Source organism: Dioscorea cayenensis, chromosome 6, assembly GCF_009730915.1.
Source record: "Dioscorea cayenensis subsp. rotundata cultivar TDr96_F1 chromosome 6, TDr96_F1_v2_PseudoChromosome.rev07_lg8_w22 25.fasta, whole genome shotgun sequence".
Classification (NCBI taxonomy): Eukaryota; Viridiplantae; Streptophyta; class Magnoliopsida; order Dioscoreales; family Dioscoreaceae; genus Dioscorea; species Dioscorea cayenensis.
This window is the reverse complement of record NC_052476.1, coordinates 2011640-2034971: the sequence shown is the minus strand read 5'-3', so window position 1 is coordinate 2034971 and position 23332 is coordinate 2011640. Positions and strand designations below refer to the sequence as shown.

Genomic DNA, 23332 nt, shown 5'->3' with positions numbered 1-23332 from the left:
GTGCCACATATCATGGTTAACATAGCATAAGTGGTATAACATGCGCCACATTAGCCTCCTTTTAAAAACATGATCATGAATAACTCAATTAAACATGAATCTAAAATTTAAATATCCAATTAAAATTTTTGATAATTCTGTCATTCAAATAGAAGTATCTGAATAATTAAGTGACAATTCAAATAATTTATCATATATATATATATAATATTCTTTAAAAAAATTACGTTTAAAAACAGTGCACCTTGTTTGCTAGCAAGGCAGGAAATAGTACGTTTGGAATAACTATATCATGTAAATTAATAACAGATAATATTGTTAAATCAGATTGAACAGAAGATAGATATATTGAATCAAGTAATTAAACAATGTAAAGAATGTTCTTTATACCTGCAATTAAAAGTCAATTAAAAAAAAAAAGAAATTTGACGTCAAAAGAGCAACATGAGCAATGCTATTTCAATAAAAATAACTATTTCCATCACTAAATAAAAAAATTAAATAAGAAAAAAAAACATGTAGTTTTCTCTAAAAAGAGCAGCATGAATTTCTTTTTCTTTTTTTAATTTACAGCAACTTCCAGCCCCAGGACTAGAAAATCTCTTCAGAGAACACAAAACCTTCTCTTACCTGCAGGCACAAACCTTTCATATTTTTCAACGAAAAACAGAGAACTAATTTTGTGATGCTCCGGTGACGATAAACAGCCTACATTGTACAATTCCTTAGATTCTGTCGGTTCCCTCGACAATTTCTCAAGAAACTCCGCATGTACACACAAAACTGCTGGATAATTGAGCGTATCGATCATCTGTTTTTCCCGGCATTCTCCAGATTTGACTTCAAGAATGAGCAGATTGTTTGTGCCCTGATCTGTAGTATACATTAGTGACTAATCCGTGACTCGACGTCAAGCAGACAATGATTTCTTGCCTCTGTTTCACAACTCCTGCTTCAAGCTCAAACCTCAGATTAGAAAGTTGTTTCACTCTGTACAACCATCAAGTTTACAACCTTCCATGTGAACCCATCCGCGGTGTTTTAATCTTAAAAGACATTAACCGATCCTGACATAGTGACGGCATAAGGAAAAGGTTAGAATGTTGAGTAAAGTCTCAAAAAATACTTACAGCTGAGATGATGGGATAACAAGCTCACAAGGTATCAAGCACTGTTAATGCAGTCTGTTTCTGTTATTCCTGTGAATATGTTTCAGCAAAGTCTTTGATTCTCTGTTTGAGGTGCTGCAAAGATAGATAGGTTGTATGCTTATGTTACTGTTTTCTAGAGATGAACGAAGAATATGAAGTGAAACAGACACTTGAATTGCATTTTCACAAATTACTGTTTGAACTTCAAACTACATATTATGTGATGATAAAGAGTTCGAAAGGGTTGCACCTTCACTTCTTCATGCAGCAAGATAAACACCTTTTTCATTTGTTTGTGTTTCTGCAATCAATTAACTCAAAATGATTAATTGTACAATTAACTTCCAAGCATGGCAAGAACAATCACAATCATCCTAGGACTACGAAAATCTTTATAACAGAACAATGCCTAACAGAACAATGCCGAAAAACAATGGTGTGTGGTCTTTAACTGGGTTGTAGATCATGCAAGACTTTGGTTAAAGATCAAATGTGGAGTTCCTGGACCATAGGATGTTTGAGGGGTTTGATAATTACAAGCCATACATTTGGTATGCACAGTCAGTCTATTTGAATATAGAGAACAAGAATCAAGAAAGTCCAAAGCACTTGTGCAAAACATGATGACCAACCTAAATGTAATCATTCAATGATCTATGGAATTTTTTTTTTCAAGTTCTTGTAAAGCAAATAAAACCTAAACTCCTAGCAAATAAAGCCCAAAGACAAGTTGATGAGATTGATGCATCACACTGTGACCAGGGATATATATCAAATATCAATAGAGAATATAAAAATCTACTACTGTTTGGACAAACCCTATCAGTATAATTTGTGCATAGATAACTCAAACTTTCTTCAGAAAACACACTATAAAATCACTAGCATTAATAACAGAAGTATTAGATTTGGCAGTTATTAAATGAAAATTAGCCACCTCTCCATGTTGCCGATACAATTTTCTCAAGTGCTCTAAAATATCATAGTATTCTTCCAAATCTCGTCCTTGGGCGTGATCAAGTTCCTGGCCCAATCCAAGAAAATCATTCCTGCATACATTATATTTCACATCAGTTAGCCACACGTCCATGCAGTTCCGCTTAAACAAGGACACATTTACAGATAAGTGCTTCAGAAATCTGCAGATGGTTAGCCAAAAACAAATTACATTATGTAAAAGATTTCAATATGATACCGAAAATTCTCAAGATTTTTGTTCAAGGAGCAGTAGTGGCCATATTTCTCACGATATTCTTGAACGTATTCCTTGTACCTGGTACAGAATTTTAAGTCAACAACTATAAATCATTTGGTACAAACCAAAGGTAGCACATTACATAGTCATAAGAAAGCACATCATACTTGGAGTAATATCAACAAGAATTGAACAATATAACATAAAAAGATCATAGAAAGGTTGAGTCTTATCACCAGAGCTGTGTACTATGCCTAATTGCAAAAGAGAATATTGAGTTTATCATTTTCTTAGGGGTATTCCCGGTAAAATCACAATAAAAAAATTGTTTACGGTAATGCTTTCAAGAGAGTGAGTAAACTGTTCCTGCCATGTGGTCCTTCTCCAGGTAGTCTAATGATCTGGATACTGACAGACTAAAAAGTGTGTATAATTTGGCCTATGATTATACATTTCTACATTATTCCAAAAGAAAAGCAAGTTGTATGACTAATACTCAGATGTCCTTCACTATGATGATTAAAAACACCACACAACCATCCATATCTCATATTGCTCAGATTCAGGCGAGAATCATTCTGATCTTAGGATGGCCATTGCATGTGTTGATTCTACAAGTTCATCTATACACCAACACAGTAACCAGAGGGGTGTGTGCATATATATCTCAGAAGCATAAGTTTGCCAGTGACAAAACTGAATGAACTGTAAATATCATGCACAAATCTATTATTGTCTCTGAGTCTGTAGTTTAAAGCAAATTTGAAAAAAATTTAACACTTACTGTAAGTAATCTTTAATTGGAGGTTTGAGTTCAGGTTCATCTTTATCATACTTTGTGTAAAAGAAACTATCCTCATCAGAAGATGATTCTCTTCTCCCCCTATCATTAGCATTGCTCTCCACCCATGCAGTATTGTTCCCTTGGCAAGCAGAATCCCTCAGTGAATTTATTTTTTGTGATTTAGATTCTTTAATAGTCTTAGATCCTGTTGGCCCACCACGTTTATGATCGTTCCTTGGAGCATGACTTTCAAGACCAATACCTTCATTTGTTTTTTTCTCAGTTTTACCAACAATTTCTGTTGATTTATCCAAATGAGATACCACTTCAGAATCAACTGGATCTTTTAAAAATGGCTGACCCTGAGACACCATTACTCTTTGCTGAGGCCGAGAAGAAGTTACAAGGTTGTCTTCTATCCTCCGGTCAAAACCATCCTGCTTCCCATTACTCCCACCTCTCATGATGGACGGTGACTGCCTTTTGGAGTCAATGGTAGAATTTGTCATGGCTCTTGCTTTGTTCATATCTTGCTCCAAGTTATTAGGAATAGCAACCTTATTATCCGATGACTTGAAAGAATCTTTTCTCTCAAACAGTCTCTTAACCCCCACATTTTCCTCAGTGGCAGGAGGTTCACGAAATTCACCCAATTCCAGGTCTGAAAGCTCTCTCCTGAGTGTATTTCCTTTCCGATCAACAACTGGTGGATTTAACATGTCAGATCTGCGAAATTGTGGAACCTGTCCACTGTCCTTCAGTTCACCTGATTTTCTGCTGTAGGAGTCAGGGGTGGATGACAGTTTTTCTCCAGCAATGCTTTCTCTCATATTTTTGGTTAAATATCGCTCACTAGAATCACCATTTTCATCTCGCAAATCTTTATGCAGTTTATTTCTTGTCATTGGAACATTTTCATGTAAAGGAATATTTTTCATGGTGGACGCATCAGATTCATCAGGATGAACAGATAATGTTTCTGCAGGTTTGTTGCCTCTCCCTGAATTTTCTACACATCTAGTAGACTTATCTACATTGTTTGAGGCCTTCCTCTTCCTGCCAAAATCACTGATTCTTTGCCCTGGCTGATCACCTTCATAAATAGGTGTGTTCTGAAAATCTGGACCAGGTTGTTTCCTGCCAATGTTTCTAGATGCTTTAAATTTTCCAGGCACTGAAAGACTGTAATCTTGCGTAATGGCTTCAGCATTAGCATTCATCCTCACATTATTATCAGCTTGAAGAATATGATCCTTGTATTGGCCAGGCCTAGATTTTTCAGGAGTTATATTTTGCAAGTCCTCTGAATTGGCTGAATCCTTACTTTTTCCCAAATATAAGGTTTTAGCTGAGCTTGTCGACTTTGACCTCTTAGAAATTTCTGGCTTCTCTTGAAATTCCTCTCTATCAGAAGTCTTCCTAGATTTGGCTTTGGAATTTTTTTCTTTAACACCCATTTTGTCAGGCCCAGATTTTTCACTAAAGATGGTTTGTGTTCCTGTGACACTTTGATCAAAAGTTTGCTGATTCGGATCATCAGTTGAATTTCTTGCATAGGGCAGCAGCCTCTCTGTTTTCTTGTGTTTATCTGGTGAAAATGCTAATACCTCTGCAGAATACCTTGAGTTCATAGGATACGTCTCCAAATCAGCATTCTTAGCAATTTCAGTCCTGAAATTTTCAGAAGCCTTAGGGCCATTATTAATAGGAGACTCAATAATATCAACATCTCTCTCATCACCTACATCAAGATCATTCAAATCTAGCGGTGATGAAGTAAAATGCTCATCTCGATGTCCATCAACATTACCATTTTGTGCTGGTAGACCATCATTTTGTTGCCATTCCCCAGGTGAGGAAGATAGCTTTGCATTGGGTGCCTCAGCTTTATGCTCACCATCCTCTTTCTCATCATCACTTGTCATGATATCTACATCCACATCAGATCCCTCCTTGCTGCTGGAGGAATTATCACTCTCACTGTTGCTGCTGCTTGCGCTTGCACTTCCAGCTGGACTGTGGCTTTGACTCCCACTGTCGCTTTCACTATCACTGCTATCACTGTCACTGTCACTATCACTTCCACTTTCACTTGATGAGTTTGCCCTTGCCTCACTTTCATTACCAGTCTTATCTTTACCACTAAAAGGATCTGGACCACTCGGATTCATGTCAATTACTGTAAAAGGATCTGATTCTTCCTCTAATTTTGAATTGAGTTTAGTTTCCTGCTCAATATTTTCCCGGGAGCCTTTCTCCATAAAGAATGACTCTGCAGCTCCGGTGTGATCATGTGCACTTTCTGGAGAGCTGTGACAGAATAAAGGCAAGTGCATAAGAATCATACCTATATCACAAGGTATTATATCCAAAAGAGAGGTGAGTCTAGAAACAAAGCATCTTGCATGGGATCACTTCACATCAAAGCACAATTAAAAAACCAACTTGGAAATATTTTTTCCCGTGTGGCATGAACCATATCCCTTTAATTGGTTCAACCAAAAACATGAGTGTTTTTTCGGGTAAATAAATCTACATGGGCATTGGATAAAGCAAAATTTGAAAACAAGATTCAATAGCATACGGTTATGTATCTGGATTATCCATCTTTATATGTATATGAAACAAAGGAAAATATAAAAAGTCATCCATAATAATGTCTTAATAAAAATGAGAAAAATCACTTCAAAAAAATCATTGATTCCATTGGTCTATTTCATCATTTCTTTATTTATTTTCTCTATTTCTTCGTTTACATCCTCCATCTTCATTTGTGGTTTTGCAATCTTCACAAATATTAATAAAACTTATAAATGTAAGGGGTCAAGTTCCTAAACACAGGCACAACTTCAATCATCCTGGGAAATCCTTATCGCTGCCTAACCTTAATCCAATGAGTTCAAGTTCCAAAACATGACAAATAATGGCAGAGTTAAATAACGACAAAATTCCTATGAAAACAAGTCTTTGGAAAACATATAGCAAGTGTTAAATGAGATACAAACAAGCTAATAGTCAGAATGTCGGTAAATTTTTAAAGGTAATGTTACTTACAATTACAAACAATGAATTTATAACATCATGTACTAATCAAATCTTTGAAAAATCATTATGTGAAGGTATCATAATACAATAAAATCTAGAGTTAACAGTAGAACATAACGAGTACCTTCCACTTTCAGAGCCTTGTTTTCTGTGATTCTCTACTTCCACTCCTGGCTTCAGAATGTATCTACCGGGTGCCTGGAAAATTGCAATCTGACACCCAAAGTAAAAGTCAATAGGCAAACTTTCCAGTATTTCAAAACACTAGTGAGGCTAGTGACATATAAGGAGAAATTCTGACACAGAAGTTTTGACACTCACATTCTTTAATATACTCTCAATCTTCTTCTCAGCATTTGGAATCATTCCTCCAACTGCTTTTTCTAATGACTGGGATAACATCCAAAGTTATCAATAACACATACTCCGGAAATCAGAACATTTTCCTATGATGTTAGTTGGAATTAGTAACTTCCAAAATTAAGAAAAAAATGGTAGCTTTACCTTTAAATTCATCCCCTTTGGATTTTCTAATAGTCTAGATATCAAAAGGCTCCTTAAATCCCTATGTTGACCAGCAATGCCCCTGTCATTCACATTGCAAGACATTTCTTTGCCAAAGTTGCCAGTGTCTTCCTTGCCTCCGGTCAATGGAGCAAATATTTCCTCGATATTTAGATCCTCTTTTGTATAATTAGCAGCTACAATTGGAGAGGATGATGTGCCAGGTCCAGGCTGCTCAGGAGGAGAGAGCTGAGGTGATACTGCAGGCATAGCCTTAGTTGTATTATTCGAAGATATTCCTCCTTTTGGAAAAGTTTTTGATGAGACCACACTTGGGCCTAAAGCAAACAGCAGGAAAAAATAACAATGGTGATTAATTATTAATTACTGTAAGCACGAATATAAATGAAAGGCAATGGAGTTCAAGTCAACAAAGAATGGGAAGATTTAGAAGAGGATATTACTGGCATTTGCCTCTCACTCCACTTGGGAGGCCCATAAACCAACTATTTACTCACCCTCCCACACCATGAAATATAACTGTAGATCAATACCTCCAGCACATTGTATAACTCAAAATCAAATCATTTTTTTAAATTTATAAAAAAGAAATCAAGAGAAAACCAAAAGAAGAACCTAATTTTACAAATTTCTAAATTTTTATTTTTTTTATTTATTTAAAGTTATTTCATATATCTTTCATCTTAGTATATACAAGCAAAGAATCTGTTTCTTACCTGGGTTCTGCTCACTTTTGTGCTTCTTAAAGAAAGTATCTTTTTTATGCTTCCAACTCATTCTTCTCATACTACCTACAAGAGCCAAATCAAAATCCTTCTGAAGCTGAAATATCAAACAAGGAAAGTGCATAGAATTCCCTCATAACAAGTAATACTTTCTAATCCACCTTTGCCTCGAGAGCTTAATACTAGTGATATTATCATAAGTATCAAAGTACCTAGAACCAAGAAACAAATTTTCACAGAAAGAAGAAATGGGACGGAAACTCACCTTCAACTGCAGCAGCAGCCATTGTTTTGGCCTGGTTCTTTACAGATGGATTTGCAGGATCTAAGACAATTGATCTGATCAAGAAAAGTTGGCAAGGAATCAATAAAAGCATTTAGAGGACATGTTTAAACAATTCAGGAAAGCAATTACAAATGAAGACACTAATTATGCAAGAAAAAAAGGTAATGCCAAGAATAAAATGGCTGAATTGACAAGTTCAAGACTAATGCTGTGGACCTTACATAATTATATGTCAAACAAGGGTATACATGTTTGACTATGGCACCATCAATCATAAGTATGTATATTGACTAAATTCCTATATCAATAATCTTTTCAGCACTGTCATTCCAAAGAAAACCAAGAGAAGAAGTGGCTCTTGATTTCACAATACAAAAAATGTCCTCTCCTTAATAGATAGTAGTACTCAAGAATACATTTGGACCACAGTAACAACTGATAAGAGCCATATAGCAATTTTATCATTTTATAAAATTGATTTTTTTAGTTTGAGCTAATTAACATCACCAAGTGCATGCTTTCTTGGTAGAGCTTTACCAAAGAAAACAGCCAGACACCAAGGTACTCTAGAACTAGACGTCTTCAAGGAACCTAACGCACTTTTAGAGTGGGAAGCTGCTCAAAAAAGTGTATATCTGGGGTGAGTTGGATGACACCCATAAGCAATGGATAATGGATAAACGTTTTTCTTCACTCACAAATTTACAAGGGAATTCTCACCTAAATATGAGCACAAAATAGTGATGAAAAAATTATTTGAGGAAGGAGATACTGGAATAATTTACAAAGAGAACCAACAAAAAGTCATAAACATACTGAACTCAAAAAATAAACTCTAGGTAATTTAAATTTACTTCCGAGATTTGGATTGCCGTTCAGCCTCCTCAGATAGCATTTTGACATGGTTTTTGGTAGATTCGTCAAGGATCCGCTGCACATTTAGTTTGCGCCATGCAGCGCCACGCTCAACAAGCAATCCATGCCCATCCTCTCCGCTTTGCCGTTCCTCATAAATGTCACAAAGGTCACCAAGTTCTCTTGACCATGTAAACCTAAATTCCTTACCACTGATATCAATAACCTGACGAAAAAAAACCACGTGAATTTGGTGTAAACACCAACTAACTATACAAGAAAAAAGATAAATCACAAGGAGAGAGTATGGCATCTGATGGTTTTAGCAAATAACAGCCACTATATATGTGACAAACCTCTATAGCTGGTATAAGGTCTAATAAACCTGCATATGTAAATCTGATACCAAGTTTACCTGCTCTTACTGACTGATAAATTTTGCTAAAGCTTGAAATCATCAAGTTTTTTGAATCAAACATTTCATTATGATCTAATATGGAAACACTGGTAAAGACTATTACTAAAAATGTTAAAGCCAACGGCATGACACACAGATGCAATGGGCTGACAACATACACTTCAGTTTTCTAAATTACCTTGCAAGGTTATAGAGCCCATGACCTTAGTTACCATAAGCTCTTTTTTACTTTCACAAGGAGTAGATAAAATAGTTGAGTTCTGATTGATAGTATATAGCAAGGACAGGAAGAAAAGTTCAAGGAAAGGTGTGCATGCCTCACCCAAAACTTCATCCAATTATGCATATTCACTAAGACTTTTAGGAAAGAGGGTGTTTGCAATAAGTGTTCATATGTTCTTAAACATATTTATCAAATATACTCCAAAATATATTTGAGATTCACCTTAGTCCACTCATCCTTTTGGCAAAGCATCCAAATTAAAAGTTGCATTGGTTGTCACTCAACACTGACTTATATCTCTGCTCATCATTCAATCTATTATTTTTTAGATCTAGCCCTTTTCAAACGTATTGTTTGAGTCTTTTGAAATAAAGACAAGCTCTTCAGAACCTCTCCGAAACTGTATTATACATTGCACCAACTTACTAAGTTGGCCATTGCATTTTCTTTGAAGTTTTCTACCATTGGCAAGCACATATCATCTTAGGTTAATAGCACATATTTTGAGATTTTAATCACTGTTCCAACTGTTCCCATCCTTGATGTGATCCTAAACCCTCATCGCTTCACAGACTGCTGAACTTATAAGGCATAATTGACTTTTTCCTCAACCTCATAAACTATTACCCAAGGTTTCAAATGTGGTTGCCTGCAACATATCACTCAAAAACAACTATCCATGTCATACATTGCTCTACAATCCTATTAAATCTGCCTCTGTTGATCTTTCCTTTTGCTAGCATTCCTCAGCTCATCAATTTTTCCCAAGATCCTATAATTACTCATATTTCTTGCCACAACTAACATTATGCCAGTTCTACAAAATTCAAACCCTTCCCCCTAAATCTTTCATCTTTGCACTAGAGAAAACATTATCCATACTCTCTGCTAAGTACCAGTTAAATATTCTTACTTGACAATTAGTTTGACTGAATTTTCTTCTGTCTTTTTTTTTTAGTTGCTTAAAATTGCATTAGCTATAGTGTTTGCAGTCCACTTATAACCAAACCCTCCTCCAAATATTCACTAAATCCTCAACCCTAGAGTCCTCAACATCATATGAACAATTAAAGATAATGCCTATCAATTACTCCAATTAACATCATCCTCCAACTATCAGGAAATCCTACATTAACCCATCAAAGAAATCTCCGTCCATTCCACCCCAATCTCCGATCTTTAACTATTCCAGACTAGATACCACAACTAAATTCCTAGTAAAAAAACTCAAGAAAAACCAATGCCCTATTCAATGCCAATTCAAAAGAAAAAAATAAACAAATAAGAACCAATACACAAAATCAAACCCACGACAAATAAAAAAGGAAGTGAGGGAGGACGATCAATGGCACCCACGTTTCCAGAATGATTGTTCGGATTGGAATCAAACTTGATCCTCGCGGCGCCGCCCTGGGCCTCAGCGCGCCTGATCTCGTTCACGATGTCAGGGGTGAGCCGGATAATAGCAGCGAAATTGAGTGAAGGTCCAGGAACAAGGCTGAAGGATTCCTCTCGAGAGGGGGGCTCACCGCCTCCACCTCCAGGGCCCTGGCGACCGCCGCGCCCCGCGCCTCTAGCTGCAGGAAGGCGAGCGCCGGGTCGAGGAGGGGGTGGCGGGGGCAACGCCCGCTTCCCGCCGCTACCCCTCCCGGAGCCGCCGGCGCCGGCACCGCCACGGCCGAGCTTGAACATCGCCGGCGAGTACGAGGGTTTGCTCTGTCTCTCCCTTTCGCTCTCGCTCTTTCTCAATTGAACAACGAGACCTGACGGTGAGAAATCGGACCCGGGTTTGACCCAATTTACGGCGCTTATTATTATTATTATTATTATTATTATTATTATTATTATTATTTTGCACTTCTTCAAATCCAGAGGCAAGCTATCTGTTATTAATCTATAATCAAACTGCCGTTTGGTTCACGATAATAATATATTATTATTATATAATAAAATTATCATAGTAATAATATCTGAAATGTTATATACCCGGTAATATTATAGTGATTTATAAAAAAAATATTTAGTTCGAAACTCATATTATATAGTAATCTAATTTGGTAATGTTCTAAATTTCCCAAAATACATTTGTGTCTACTATTTTATTTTATGTAAATTTAAATTTAAAGTAAAATAAATTTTAGATAAAAATTTTTGAATTTTCGAAGTTAAACGTGTTCCCAAAATAATGTTATTCAATTTTATTTTTTTATTCAATGATTAAAGTATGAAAATTATTATTTTAAATAAAAGATATATTTGTCCAAAAAAATGTTCACATTATCACCCATTTGGTAATCCAATATAGCCACTTATTTTGATGGTAATGCGATTACCAAGTTTTTTGATAATCTTCCAAAGTTGGTAATCACAGATTATCATCAATATTACCACCACTATCAATCTAAACATGGTAATCTTTTCAGATTAACATGTAACAGACAGTAATGTTTTTACATTACTGTGAATCAAACGGTCCCTGATTATTTATGAATGTTTTTTATTTCAGTGAAAAATGAGAGGAACAGTTATCACATCAAAATTGTTCAATTATTATCTCGATAATAACCTTTTAATCATAGCCGTTGAATCTGAGTTACACCTCATGGAATTTTTTTTTAACTAACCAATGCATTCTCTCATAGGCCTTGTTTGGATTAGCTTAATAAAAAAGTCTTTTTAAGTTTGGTAGAAGGACTTTTTAAAAAGTCTTTATGAGAGTAAGTTAAAGTCTTTTTCATATTTTTATGTTTGGAAGTGTTAATGTAGAAGACTTTTTATATATGTAAAAGTTGTTTGGATATGCATTCTTAAAAGGACTTTTTTCAATGTCAAATTACTAAAATGGGCCTTCATTGGTTTATTATAATAACAACACTAATTCTAATACTAATATACTAATATACTAATATTAATATAAATATAATAATACTAATATGAATACAAATACTAATTAATATATTAATAATATATGAATACTAATATGAATACTAATATACTAATACAAATACAAATATACTAACATACTAATATTAATACTAATATACTAATAATAATAATAATAATAATAATAATAATAATACTAATATATTAAAAATAATACTAATATACTAATAATAATACTAATATAAATACAAATACTAATATACTAATAATAATACAAATACTAATACAAATATACTAATATACTAATATACTAACATACTAATACTAATACTAATACTAATCCTAATCCTAATGACTATGATTATAATTATAATTATAATCATAATTATTATTATTGAAAAACAAAAATATAAAAAGCATAGTCATTTCTTTATTTGATAGTGTCGAATCTCAAGTAATTTAATAACTCCAAAAATAGCTGAAGGTTTTGCTCCAAAAAGTACCATAAGACCAGGCATTTTTCGACCTTTTTATCGCACTACGCTGTGCAGAAAGTAATACTAAACGTGATTTTTCGATGCATGCTTAACTTAAAAAGCGACTTTCACGAGCTTTTTAAAAGTTTCCAATCCAAACACCCCATAATCAAATACAACCCTTAGCATTATTTTTTTTGTTATGGTTGCCGATTCTCTCTTTTCACTTTTCTTTTCTTCTGTTCTTTTTTTTTTACTTTTCGTTCTCTATATGGTCTATTTATATATATAATAACTGATTTTATTTTTTAAAAAAAATATTAATTTAATTTTGTAATTTGCTTCAACTATACTTAGGTTAAAATCCGTGTATAAATAAATCGAATAGGAGGGAAGAAAATTTGTATTTTTTTTTTATACATGATATGGGTGAATGAGTTGAAATAAAACGCAATTGGGTCACCAACAGGGGTTTATTGAAGCGGTAAATATTTGGATTACTTAAGCAAATTATTTCGAATTTAAATATTTATGTATTAAAAAAAAAATCTGTTGGGAGAGATTTACATACAGGGGTCTCAACGCCTCATTCTTAAAAATCAATAGGTCAAAAAAAATATATATATACACTATTGGGTCAGTGGTACGCAACTTTTGTGTATTACAAATTTTTTATTAAAGTAGAGCTTATGTATTACAAATTTTTATTTAATTTTAGATTAAAGTTATATGACATTGTTAATGAACATCAATGCAATTTAAAATAAATATAAATTTATATTTTAAAAAAATATAAATATTGTTTAATTTTGGAAATTAATAATATTAATAAACACCACTTATTAAAAATATTGTAATTCTTAATTATTGATTTTGATGTGATTAGTTAATCATGATGTATTTGTGCCTTTTGTGCCAAACAAACCACTTCAACACACATGCAAATGTTTTCAATAAATGTTTGCATATATAATATTTCATGAGGTCAATTTTTAACTTTTAAAAACCTCCTTGATTGTGTCAGACTTCAGGAAGGAATATTTAAAAAAATAAATCAAGAAAAACAAATGAAACTCAAGTCAAACATGGAATTATATAAAACAAATAAACAAATAAATCAATCCAACAAATCATATTTTTCCTAACGATAGTAACATGTTGGACAATTAAACCAATAGAATACCAATAAGATTAGTATAGATGATTAGATTGATTAAATAAATGGTTTTGAAATCAAATAGTTATGCAAAAAAACTTATCGAAGAATATATACACTTTATAGAACTTTTAGGATTTTTTTTTTCCGCATTAGTTTAGAGCTTATGAACCAAGTTCTTTAAGGTCGAATCCTTAAATTAAAAAAAAAAACTCACCAAAAAATATATATATATTTAATAGAACTTTGAGCATCCTGTCCACATTGATTTAGATCTAATGACTTATAAGAACTTAAAAAAAAAAAAAATTAATTGCTTTAAGTGACATTGTCATGATGGCTCATACACATAATATGTAAAATAAAATCAAACCAATAAAATAATTGCTTTCATCTTCAAATTTATATGTATATATATGTATACAAACTTCAAGCAAACATGAACTCTTATGTCATTCTTCATGGGAGACAGTGGTTGCATGATTAAGAAAAAGAAATAAAAGTGATTACATGGAGTTAATAAAAGCGATGTTTATATTAAATGACAACAATTATTTAGTTAATTATGCAACAATCCACTTTTTAAATGCATTTCAATAGTTGAGACAACAAGAGAATATGCTTCTCAACGTTGAAGCAAAATAGAATCAAACCGGTATGCTACACGTGCGGAATTGTTTGACTTCCATATTTTTTAAAATTCCAATTTAAATTGAATTTTACAATATTTTTCAAAAAATAAAACTATTTAGGTAATTAAAACAAGGATTTTTTTATTTTTTTTAAGCATTTACCTTACAAATTAGTACATGTGTAATTATTTAAGCAGTGTTGTAGTAGTACTGTTCATCAGTTCATGTACCACTCTGCCTTATATACTATTCCCAGGGGTGCATGGAACGTGGATCTTTTAAGTCACCTATGGTACACTGTACATCTCAAGAGGTCGTTAAATTAATATAACTATTGAACCTTACTTGTTCCATGACAGTGCTTGTCGTTTTAGTGAAAAATAAATATTTAGCTTAAATATTTATATTTATTATTAATAATTAATATTAACTTCGTAGGAACAGTTTAACATACGCTACTCCCTCGACACACCAGATACCTTTAGAAGCTTCGCACGCAGTCGCCGCACGCGACCACAAAAGCATCCAGAATGCCCGATGTCATTAGTCCACAAGATCGTGCACCGAGATTCGTGTACACATTTAAAGATATAATCCAACGGTTAATATTATGCCCGCATGAGCGAACGTTCTCACAGTACTCCACCAACTTCAAAAAGTCGTTGACGGTTCCCGCGTCCTAAATAAACCGCCAATGGCAAAACCGTAAATAACGAGAAAACTGAGGCCAACCACAAAAGAGAAAAAAAGCCGCCGTCTTTGAACTCCATTCCAACTCCTCTGTTTCCAATTCCAACAATTTTCATCTCTTCTTCAACTTCTCTTTCTATATAAATCATCCAAATCAATCAAACAGTAGTAATCTCTTTTAAGTTTGTTTTGTGAACAATTTGGAGGATGAGTTTGATTTCCATTGGTAATGCAAGCAATTTGCTTGTGAATTGTCCTGTTCAATGGAAGTGTAAGTCTTTCACTGTTTTCCGGGGCTCGGTAAGGCCGGAATGGAAGATAAGGAGGGAATCAGTTGTAAAAGCTGCTTTGATGGAGGTGGGAAGGTCCGGGATGGATTTTGGAGAGTCGGGTTGGAAGGAGTATCAAGAGGACTTTGAGAGACGGTTTCGGATCCCTCACCTCACGGATTCGTTCCCGGAGCTTTCTCCAATCCCTTCCACCTTCTGCCTAAAGCGAAGGTATGGTTCTTGAATGATTTTTTTGAGCTTTTGTAGTTTTTGTTGTCCTAACTATGCATTTTATGGTTCATGATCAGTTAATCGCTTATTGCGATGTGTTTTTCAGGCGTCCAATTATCGACGATTATTTTGATTGTTGTCCATCTGCTGAACAATGGAATGGGTATGTCAACAATGATGATAGAGTCCTACTTAAGGTATATGATTCATTAAATTGATTGAGTTCTGAGTCAAGAATTGTCCTTTAATCAAATTAGTTTATCATCACGTTTAAACATTTAGGTGATAAAATACTCATCTCCGACATCAGCTGGTGCAGAGTGTGTTGATGGCAATTGCTCATGGATTGAACAATGGTAACTTTTTTAATTTTTTGAATTAAACATATCTCTTTAGACATTATGCTGTAAAAAAAGTTGTTGATCCACATTCAGTTATATCATCAGCAATCTAAATTTCATATAAAATGCAGGGTTCATCGAGCAGGTCCAAGAGAAAAGATTTACTTCAGACCAGGAGAAGTTAATGCAGCAATTGTAACTTGTGGAGGACTTTGTCCTGGTTTAAATGACGTTATCCGGCAGGTATTCCATCAACAAATTCTCATGTTTACCAAGTTATAAGTGTATGCATTTAAATAAGAAGTAGACCAAAAAAAATCAGGATTTAATTATTGTGCTATTTTGTGCAGATTGTTATAACTCTTGAGATGTATGGTGTCAAAAGGATTACAGGATTACGGTTTGGTTATAGAGGTTTCTCTAAGGACGTCCCTGAAATACCGGTATGATGACATCACGGTAAAATTTCAGAAACCAAAAGTCTTCACCGGCATGATCTTATTCGAAAACTATCTTATGTTGCAGCTTTCTCGGGCAGTAGTTCAGAACATTCATCTTGAGGGTGGCAGCTTACTAGGTGTTTCTCGAGGGGGTCCCAATACCAAGGATATCGTAGATAGTATGCAGGTATTTCAATTTTTCAGTTGATTTTTAGTTGTTGTACTTGCATTCATGATTTCATTCTAATCAAAATTCTAATCCTTGATGTCAGGAAAGAGGTGTCAACATGCTCTTTGTTTTGGGTGGTAATGGAACTCATGCCGGCGCAAATGCCATTCACGAAGAGGTTAGTTTAATCTGCTTAAATTGAATCCAATTCTATATTGAGCATATATGAAATGAAGTTTGTTTTCCTTTTTTTTGTATCAAAAGCAATTGATAAATGTAATTTTATCTTTATTTGCAGTGCCGTAAGAGACGGATGAAAGCAGTAGTTGTCGGAGTCCCCAAAACAATTGACAATGATATTTTACTGATGGATAAGACCTTCGGCTTCGATACTGCTGTCGAAGAAGCACAAAGAGCAATTAATTCAGCTTACATTGAGGTATAACACCGATTCAGTTCTTTCCAACTTTGTACAAATTAAGAATGTATCTGATAGTGAAACTTTCAGGCTAACAGCGCTTATCATGGAATCGGTATCGTGAAACTGATGGGCAGAAGCAGTGGATATATAGCCATGCACGCATCGCTTGCTAGCGGACAAGTTGATGTGTGTTTGATTCCGGAGGTATATAAAGTTTATCAGAAATTAATTTGAAACCAAAACAATTAATTTCCTTCTGATGATCATCACCTTTTTCCTACCCTCAAGGTATCATTTAATCTCCATGGCCCCAATGGTGTTCTAAGACATCTAAGGCATCTCCTTGAAACTAAAAGATCAGCTGTTGTTTGTGTTGCCGAGGGAGCTGGCCAAGTGAGTTGAATACCTTCTATATATATATATATATATATCCTTTAACATATCGAATAACTTATAGTTATTTTTTACTGCAGAATTTAGTTGAGAAAACAAATGCAACTGATGCTTCGGGAAACATAGTTTATGGAGATATCGGTGTTCATATTCAACAAGAGGTGAGTTTCTTCAGAAAAGATAAACGAAATGTCTGTAAATCGATACTGATCTTTTACTGATTTTCACAGATAAAGAAGTACTTTAAGAACATTGGTATGCTGGCCGATGTCAAGTACATCGATCCTACATACATGATAAGGGCATGCCGAGCCAATGCGTCTGATGGGATTCTCTGCACTGTTCTAGGACAAAATGCTGTGAGTTTATAACTGCTCAAATAGCAAAAACACAAACGAAATTTCCCGAGTTTCTTATTTTGGATACATTTCTGCAGGTTCATGGTGCATTTGCTGGATACAGTGGAATTACAGTCGGCATTTGCAATACGCATTACGTCTATTTCCCAATTCCGGAAGTGATTTCGCATTCGAGACAGGTTGATCCAAATAGTAGAATGTGGCACCGTTGCTTAACATCTACAGGCCAGCCTGATTTCTTCTGATTTATGAACTTTGTTTACAGTTTCATGAAACTTTACACGAAGAAAGTATTCATGTTCTTTATAATTAGTTTTCTATCTGTTTCATATCACATTACTCAATCTTTCCACAATGTAATATACAATGTATAATTCATAGAGTACAGAGTTTTGTTATCAGGAATCAGAAATTCTTATAATTGCAATAAATCAAGTTTCACTTATATTATCAAAAGAATGATGTCTGATACTATTCATTGATTTGTTCACAAATTGTACACTATGGTCTAATACTATTTATCAATAATGTTTGGTGTGATCATGGTGGTGGATCACCGGTAGGAGGAACAGTATTTTCTCCCTTTGGGAGTTGTATTATATAAGATTTATTTTTAGAGATAGTTAAAGTATTGTAATGAGTGCACCTCCATACATAACAATCTTTTTTACGAAATTTGTCATTTTTATTAAGAAAATAATAATATTATTATAAATATTTATTTGAATTTATATCATATTATTTTTTTATTAAAATAAATTTCATAAACCACTCAAAATGTACTTAAAAAAAATAAAAAAGTGAGATAAAAATAGGCTAAAAGACCTTTGGTCTAGGTGGGGTAATAATCTTGTTTGTGTACTAAACTATACCCATATTTCAAAATGGATACTACATTTCAATTTGTTTCTTTTCGGATACTACATTTTGATTTCTGTTCAGCGGGAGGATACCTGCGTGAAGAAGAAAAAGAAGAAGAAGAAGAAGAAAAAGAAGAAGAGCAACAACATAAGCAGCAACAAAAGCAGATGAAGAAGATGAAGAAGAAGAGGAATGAGTTCACCGGAGAAGAGGGATGAAGAAGATGGTGATGATGTGACCCTATTTTTTTTAAATGACATGGTTTTTCTTTGGTGACATGTATTAAAAAATAATAACTGAAGGTTCACATCAGCAAATGACCTGTCAAAACCCGCGCCACATTGTTGCTCCTGCATCCACGCCAACTTATTCCCATCGGAAACGCGCGGGTATCCTCCCGCTGACCAGAAATCAAAGTGTAGCATCCGAAAAAAAACAAATTGAAATGTGGTATCCGTTTTAAAATATGGCTATAGTTTAGTACCCAAGCAAGATTATTACCCGGTCTAGGTGCACTAGCCCATCATGTAAGATATTACATATAAGCAAGAGCCCAATCTATGTCCCCCGGCTTGAAACACGATAGAAATGGTAGTGCCACAGGATCCCCCATGCATAGTAAAGACATAGGAATTGAGTGCGTGGTATCTCAATACTTATGCATAGGGGCTGCAAATCAACCAAACCGCTCACGAACTACTCGAAGCTTGGCTTGGAGAAGGCTCGTTCATTAAGTAAATGAATCGAGCTCGAGTTTAATTTTTGAGTTCAAATTATTAAATGAGCGGAGCTCGGGCCACATGTTGCTCGCCTCGTTAAGGCTCACGAGCCTGCTTGTTAGGAGGCTCGCGAGCCTATTAATGGGCAAACTCGCAAGCCTATTAATGAGCTTGCTTTGTGAGCATGCTAAACGAGCTCATTAACGAGCCGAGCTCAAGCTCGACTCGTTTTTCTACTATAAATGAACTTCTTTTGAGCCAAACTTGAAGCGACCTCGAGCTCGGCTCGTTTTTAATTATAAATGAGATTTTTTTTCGAGTTGAGCTCGAAGCTACTTCTAGCTTAATTTTACTATCTCGAGCCAAGCTTACAAGTTTGGCCTTGAATCGAGCTCGAGGTTATAGCTAATTTTGTAGAGCTAAGCTCGAACAACTCAAATCTCGCCTCAGCTTAGCTCGATTGCACCCCTACTCACGCACGCCCTTTGAATATAATAGCTCAAATGCATGTGTGGTTATACATCCATACTCCCTCCGTTCCTTTTTACTTGTCACATTTACCTAATGCACACCGATTAAAAATAGTTAGTTAAAATTAATTGGTCACCTATATTTTATAAAAAGTTTTATTATTTTTTAAAATTACTCCCATTTTAAACCCCACTAGTGGAATATATAATTTAATACATAGTTGATTGTGTTTTATTGAAAATTATACAAGTATATTAATTTAAAGGGTAAATTTGGAAAAAAATATTTAATGCTACACAAAATTTCTAATGTGACAAGTAAAAATGAACAAAGAAGAGCTCCAAAACGTAACAAGTAAAAAAGAACAGAGGGAGTATAAAAAATTCAACCTAATGAGCAAATTTTAATTTATATATAAATATATCATCAATCATATATTTATTTATCAATTTAATTATAAAATTAGAAAATCTTTACTCGCAAATGATTCACAATTATAAATAAGAAATAAAAAAAATTAAAACAAAAAAGAAGTTTAATAGGGCCATTCTTTTAAAAAAAAATAAAAAAAACAGCATCTAATACCATTCCCTAAAGAATGAAAAAGGTTGGACCCAAAGGAATAACATGGCTCTTCTTAGTCTATTAAGGTTTCCATCTGCTTCCGCTTCTCCGCCTCCTTATTCTCACCGGCGTAACATCGCCACTACTGCGCTTCTCCGCCGTCGTGCCCCGCTCGTCGGCGCTCTCTGGGTGCTCAGTCTCGGCACCTTCACTACCTTCGCTTGCAGAACGGGGTGCTCTCTTTCTCTCCCTTTTCTTAGGTCTATATCCATCTCACTCTCTCTCTATCTCTCTCTCGGAATTGTGGAAATGATGCGAAGTTTTGGTTAATTCTGGATGGATTCTTGTGTTTTCCTTTTCAATGTTGTAAATCTGGCTATTATTGTAGATTGATCCGGAGTTTTTGTTTTCCCTATGCTTATTTAGGGTTTATGAGAATTGGTTTTTAATAATTATTAGAATATTTGGGATTTTTTGGTTAATTTCATCAACACTATCAATTTTGCAAAGCGATTAACACAGTTGAAAAAGGGGTTTTTTAGTTTCTGAAAAATTATGAAAAGGCTTCATCTTGGTTGTGGATTTGCCCGGTTGTGTTTGTGTTGAATTCACTACTCACATTAGAATTTCTGGGATCAAAATTGCATTTTTTTTTTTCTTAGCCTTTGTTTTGATCATGGAATGATATGACAAAATACCCAACTTTTGTTTACTGGTTTTCTTGGATGGAAAAATTAGCAGGTCAAAGGGAAGAACTCTCCATTCCACTGCTATGGCATCGGCTTCTACCACAGTACCTTCTATAGTTGTTTATGTCACTGTTCCAAACAAAGAAGCAGGTTGATCTTGATGTCTTTTTCAGCTTACAGCCTTACACTTATGTTATTGTGCACTCTTTCAGCTTTTATGAGAAGTTCTTTGTTTGACATGATTTGTATGTATGGTATTGTATGATGAATTCGATGTTTTCTTATCAAAGGTTATACTGCTAGGTAGCTGAAGCAATATTTTCATTATCTTACTTGCTTTAGCAATGCTTGATCTTGTGCAATGCCGTTGAATAAAGACAAACTCGATCTTTCTGATATATGATCTTAGAAGAAATCTTGGAATGGTTTAGTCTGATCTAAATGGATATTCTGATGCTGAAATTTTGTACTGAAAATGCTGGCTGTTCAAGATGACTTTCTAATGTGATAGTTGTATTAGTCTTAAGTTATGATTAGCATGATTTTTTTGTTTGACTGCAGGCAAGAAGCTTTCGGAAAGCATCATCAAAGAAAGACTTGCTGCATGTGTCAATCGAGTGCCAGGCATGCGCCTTGTTCTTAATATTTTTTATATTAAAAGCTTGAAAAGTCTATTATGCTTTCCGAAATTGATAGCAATAACACATGTTAATAGAAATTAATTGCAATAACACATGCTAATAGAGCTTGAACGTTTAGATTGTTCTTTTGATTGTTCGGTTGACATTATATACTGATTCCTTTGCATTAAATATTTAATACTATCACAAGTATGCGTGTAGGTACATTGATGTTAGTTGAGTAGAAAACACCTTAATTGAGTTAACAAAAAAAAAAAAATGTTAAATTGTGGATTGTCTACTTCATCCTATGAATTTTTCAAAAGTTATTTCTTGATAAACGTCGACTCCTCTTAGCTTTGTTTTCATAGAGATTAATCCCCAAGGGTTTATCCTTCTGAGCACAAGTATTTTTGTCATTGCAGGTATTGAATCCGTGTATTGGTGGGACGGTAAGGTACTGAACTAAATCCCTAGCTTCTTAGATACGCAGACAAATGAATTACATCCAACAAATTATCCAATGATCGGTTTCTTGTTTTACAGAGATATCCTGCGCATAGTGTGAATAAATTCAATCTTTTTCTTCTTGTTTCCTTTTCAGGTACAGTCTGATGCTGAGGAACTACTCATAATTAAGACAAGAGAGTCCCTTCTCAATGCCTTGACTGAACATGTGAAAGCTAACCATGAATACGAGTAAGTTCCATTACTAACAACTATGAGTCAGCAATTTAAGGCCCGTCCGTCGGATATTATACCATCATGATCTTTGGAATAATATGTACTTCTTGTTTGTATAAGTTCTGGTTAATATCGGAAAGTTCAATCAATTGTTTAACATGTCTCGCGTTAATTCACAGCCTTCCGGAAGTCATTGCTTTACCTATCAAAGGCGGTAACGAGAAGTACCTCGAGTGGATCAAGAACAGTACCAAAGACGAGTGATGCTGCAAATTGTGAAGTGCACTGTAAGTGCTTCTGGATCTAAAATGCGGAACATATTGAGCTCTCGAAGTATCTATAGTACATTATATGCTCCAAGAAACGACGTCTTATCTTGTAATAAATCCTGAATGCTGCTGTATGAATCTTTTTTGGTTAACATTCGCTTGAGTGAAGAACATAAGGCTATATTTCGTATGTTGTATCTACTTTCGATTATCGTCAGCTCATTGCATTTCGTGTTGATGGAACTTAGAGATGCCGATAAAGTGAGAATTTGTTCGAATATTCGATTGAGTCAAAATGTATGGTTGTATTTTGTTTGCGATGTTATGTACATTTTTGACTTAATTGATGTTATTGATAATTAAATACAACCAAAAGATTGCGACGTTCATTAAAGTAAACATATTGTTGATTTTTTTCAATGCTTGTGTCTCTTTTTTTTATCCCTATACAAAGTGTACATGATGTTGTTTGTATTATTATTTGACCCATTCAGTGAATAACAATCAATTGATGAAATTTTAATATATATTTTTTTTTTGTATAAAATGGATGAAAATATTGAACAAAATGCTGTCTTTTTTTAAAAAAATCATAAATTCATTTAAAAATTTTAATTGAAATTTATTAAAAAAAAAATTTAATGTGTGTACGAACAAGTCCGGCCTGCACGTCTGTGTGTTTTTCTTCAACTTGATGACGTAATCCTTTTTCTTGCATAAACGCCCTTAAAATGTTTTATAATTTTGTGTACTTTAAAATGTTTTGCATCTGTACCCTCAAAATATTA

The 23332-nt window shown here is 34.3% G+C and overlaps 3 protein-coding genes across 5 annotated transcripts; 2 read left to right on the top strand and 1 right to left on the bottom strand.

The window, feature by feature from the left end:
• Positions 1–508: 508 nt before the first annotated feature.
• Positions 509–10980, bottom strand: LOC120263415 (dentin sialophosphoprotein). The gene is made up of 13 exons (XM_039271302.1): positions 10564–10980; positions 8566–8792; positions 7691–7764; positions 7417–7491; positions 6680–7017; positions 6497–6565; positions 6300–6388; positions 3131–5440; positions 2347–2424; positions 2089–2200; positions 1402–1452; positions 1159–1244; positions 509–1067 (listed from the first exon to the last, which is right to left on the bottom strand). The coding sequence occupies exons 1-12, from the start codon at positions 10897–10899 to the stop codon at positions 1194–1196; spliced, it is 3810 nt and encodes a 1269-aa protein (XP_039127236.1). The 5' UTR covers positions 10900–10980; the 3' UTR covers positions 509–1067; positions 1159–1193.
• A 4254-nt stretch (positions 10981–15234) lies between these two features.
• LOC120263792 (ATP-dependent 6-phosphofructokinase 5, chloroplastic-like) lies at positions 15235–18011 on the top strand. The gene is made up of 13 exons (XM_039271768.1): positions 15235–15544; positions 15651–15741; positions 15827–15900; positions 16017–16128; positions 16236–16328; positions 16411–16512; positions 16598–16672; positions 16793–16933; positions 17003–17119; positions 17204–17308; positions 17389–17469; positions 17539–17667; positions 17745–18011. Exons 1-13 carry the CDS (start codon positions 15252–15254, stop codon positions 17910–17912), a joined length of 1581 nt encoding a protein of 526 aa, XP_039127702.1. The 5' UTR covers positions 15235–15251; the 3' UTR covers positions 17913–18011.
• A 2298-nt stretch (positions 18012–20309) lies between these two features.
• Positions 20310–22855, top strand: LOC120262881 (protein CutA 1, chloroplastic). Of its 3 annotated transcripts, none has more exons than XM_039270790.1 (6): positions 20310–20515; positions 21024–21121; positions 21533–21595; positions 22017–22048; positions 22196–22290; positions 22455–22855. In XM_039270790.1, the coding sequence occupies exons 1-6, from the start codon at positions 20346–20348 to the stop codon at positions 22537–22539; spliced, it is 543 nt and encodes a 180-aa protein (XP_039126724.1). In that variant the 5' UTR covers positions 20310–20345; the 3' UTR covers positions 22540–22855. The 3 variants fall into 3 exon arrangements, with proteins under 3 accessions (XP_039126724.1, XP_039126723.1, XP_039126721.1); XM_039270789.1 differs by having other exon boundaries at positions 20310–20542; XM_039270787.1 differs by having other exon boundaries at positions 20310–20542; positions 21021–21121.
• The last annotated feature ends 477 nt before the right edge of the window (positions 22856–23332 follow it).